At 45.2% G+C, this 3,464-nt stretch overlaps 1 protein-coding gene across 1 annotated transcript; it reads right to left on the bottom strand.

Annotated features, from left to right (window-relative positions):
- On the bottom strand, window positions 2,188-3,464 carry LOC104784061. Its single transcript, XM_010509133.1, has 2 exons — window positions 2,675-3,464; window positions 2,188-2,234 (listed from the first exon to the last, which is right to left on the bottom strand). Exons 1-2 carry the CDS (start codon window positions 3,462-3,464, stop codon window positions 2,188-2,190), a joined length of 837 nt encoding a protein of 278 aa, XP_010507435.1.

The following is a 3,464-nucleotide window of genomic DNA, read 5'->3' as shown; positions in this document are numbered from 1 at the left end:
GTTACGGCATGTGCATGTTCTTACACCGTTTGTCGAGTTGGTGCAGCCAATTTGAATTTTACTAAACTTTGTGTATGTATTTACTCAGTGTTATAACTGGTGTATGAATTCAACATACCCCCTTAGCTGGGGTATGAAAATACCGATTTTCCATCTAACAGATATGGAAAGTAATGTACAAGGGAATAATAAGGTAATGTACTAGAGAAAACCAAGACCAACCAAGTAATTTAGGCCTGTTTTAGACCATAAATAGCTTTCCGTAGGCGACAGACATGATTGGGAAAGTCAGTGTTTACAAACCCTGGAGGTTGTTCCATATAAACTTCTTCATCAAGGGTACCTTGGAGGAAGGCGTTGTTCACATCAAGCTGTTTGAGCGGCCATGCTTTGGAGACAGCAACATCAAGAACAAGGCGAATCGATGTGGGTTTTATGACTGGGCTGAAAGTCTCTGTGTAATCACGTCCAAGTTGTTGTGAGTAGCCTTTGGCAACGAGCCTCGCTTTGCACCTGCCAAGAGAACCATTAGTAAGAAACTTATTCTTATACAACCATTTACAACCAACCACATTAAAGTGAGGTTGTCGAGGAACAAGATCAATCTTCGTCGACATGGCTCCTCTCCATTTCTTGTCTTTGAGTGCCTGGTTCACGGTTGTGTGTTCTGGTGGAATGTGTTTTGAAAGGGCAACATAGAGGTTGAGTTTTGTGATTGGTTTTGTGATATTGTTTTTCCGGTGAGTTTTCATCGGGTGATGATTGTCAGGAATGGGTTCCGGTTGAGGTTGAGGATTGGATGGGATTTGAGGAGGTGCACTCGGGTTTGGTGGATTGAGAGGTTGTGGATTTGGAGTTGTGGATTGTGGATTGGTAATGGGCTGTGAGGAAGGTTGATGGGCTTGAGGGGTTGGATTTTTAGAGGGATTGCGGCGAGTGTATTGCTTTAGTTGGGCTGGTTGCTAGGCTTGGGATGTTTGTGAAGGTCCATCTGTTGCAGCACTACCATGATCTCTGTTGTCAATTTCCATGGTTACTGTCCGGTGAAGCTCCGAGCTCGAAGGGTCGGGAAGAGGTGGCGTTACGAGTGGCGATGGTGGTGGCAGAGGAGGTGACAGCGGTGCGGACTGGGGCTATATTGGGTGTGAAAGAGAATTTAACGGAATAACGACTGCAGCAGGATGCGGGAAGAAGTTAGATGGTGATTCGGTGGTGGGTGCGATTGGAGAGTCAGGACTCCGAAACATAAAGCTCTTTTCATCAAATTGGACGTGACGAGAGACGTAGATCCGACCAGTGGTAGGTTGAAGACATAGATATGCACTTTGGGTGAAAGAGAGTAACCCAAAAAGACACATGGTGTAGACCGATATTCTAATTTGTTGTTGGTGTAGGGACGCAGCCAAGGGAAGCATAAACACCCAAATACACAAATTTTTGTGTAATTTGGGGCTGTTCCAAACAGCTTCTGTAACGGATTCTCCATGTTTAGGACCGGTGTTGGGAGGCGATTGATGAGATATACAGTACCGGCGAAGGCATAAGTCCAATACTTGTTAGGCATTCCAGCGTGTGTGAGAAGGGACAAACATGTTTCCACGATATGGCGATGCTTCCTTTCAGATATTCCATTGTGTTCAGAGAGTGTGAGGTGGAGTAGTGAGATGAGTGATGCCGGCACCGGACAGGTATGACTTTAGAGCAATGAATTCTCCTCCGTTGTCAGTGTATAAGGTACCAATACGTTTGTTGAATCTGTTTTCAACAAGGGCTTTAAAGCTGATGAAGGTGTCTCGAACCTGAGATTTTGTTTTGAGCGGATAGATCCAGGTATAGCATGTATAGTGATCGACTAAGACAAGATAATATTTGAAGTTGTCGATAGAGAGAATGGGGGAGGTCCATACGTCTGAGAAAATAATTTTGAGAGGTTGATTTGAAACAATAGAGGTTTGGGAGAAAGGTAACTTTTGGCTTTTATTGATAGCACAATCAGTGCACAACATGGTATGTGAATCTGATTGTAAATGAGGAAGAGAAAAAGTGGAAACAACTGTTTTAAGAATAGAGTGTGAAGGGTGGCCTAAGCGGGAGTGCCAGTCTCTTAAAGAGGGGTGAGATGATGTTGGGGACGCAAAGAAGGATTGGATGATGGATGAAGACACCGGCCACTCTTAAAGCTCCCCTTTAGTTTTCCCTTGGAGTAATGGGATCCCCAAGATCAGATCCTTCACCTAAAAGTAAGAAGGGAAAAATTCAACAGAGACCTTGTTAGAGTTACAAAGACGGTAAACATAAATGAAATTTTTGTGAATGTTAGGGACACATAGGACATTGGTAAGGGATAATGGTTTAGAGAGAGAAGATAGGGATAGTGAACCAGTGTGAATAATTGGAATACCCGAACTATCACCAATAAGAACAGAGTCATTGTCGTGGTATGGTTGGTGTAGAGACAGATTGCCAAGATCGCTAGTCATATGATGAGTGGCACCACTGTTGAGCAACCATGGATTTGTCGTCTGAGGTTGACCAAGCGCCAGGTTGGCACGCGGTTGCCAAGGACGAAACGGTGATGGTAAGAGGCCACTTTGAGTTCCATATTAACGCGGTTGTTGGAGCTGCGAACAACGCCTTGCACTGTGACCAAACACACCGCAATTTTGACACTTACCTTGGTAGCCTCGTGTCATGCGAGTGTCCTGTCGTGAGTTGTGTTTGTTGTTGTTCCAGTGCTGGTTTTGGCGAGGAAACTGTTTTCCAGAGTTACCAAGACGAGTAGTGGCAACATGAGCAGAGGTTGGTCCCGTAGTTGTGTTGGAGTGGGCTACGGCCATGAGCTTGGCTTCCTTGTTGATGAGCTTTTCATGAACTTCGAGAATAGACGGTGGTGTTTCACGACCTTCCACTTGGTCAATAACAGATTTGAAGTCTTCAGGGAGACCACCAAAGATGAACTCAAGTTGTTCTTCATGCGCAAGAGGTTTGCCAAGAAGAGACAATTGATCGAATCGAGTAGTAAGAGACTGCATATAATCATCAATAGATTTTTCACCTTTGGAAGCTTGCTTGCGTTGCAGGCGGAGTTGTTGAATATGTCCCCAGCTGGGATTGGCATAGGTTGTGGAGATCGTTTTCCACATTTCTGCAGAGGATTTGGTTTTGGACACAAGCGGTTGCAGAGTTGGAGAGAGAGTACCAAGAAGACCACTGTAGATGAGTTTATTTTGTCTTTTCCACGTCTTGTACGCCGGATTTGGTGTTGGTGGGTCGGTGTTGGTGAGCATCTGATCTGGGGGAGCGGAGGATCCGTCAACATATCCAGCGAGCTCGTATCCGTCAAGGAGGGAATGGACTTGGAGACTCCAGGTCATGTAGTTCGTAGAGGTGAGCTTGGTAATATTCATCATGTTGATGTTGAGAAGGCCTTGAGTGGTGTCAACAGCTTCTGCAGCGGCAGCCAT

This window comes from Camelina sativa, chromosome 4 (assembly GCF_000633955.1).
Source record: "Camelina sativa cultivar DH55 chromosome 4, Cs, whole genome shotgun sequence".
Classification (NCBI taxonomy): domain Eukaryota; kingdom Viridiplantae; phylum Streptophyta; class Magnoliopsida; order Brassicales; family Brassicaceae; genus Camelina; species Camelina sativa.
The sequence above is the reverse complement of the archived record's forward strand: the minus strand, read 5'-3'. Positions and strand labels throughout refer to the sequence as shown.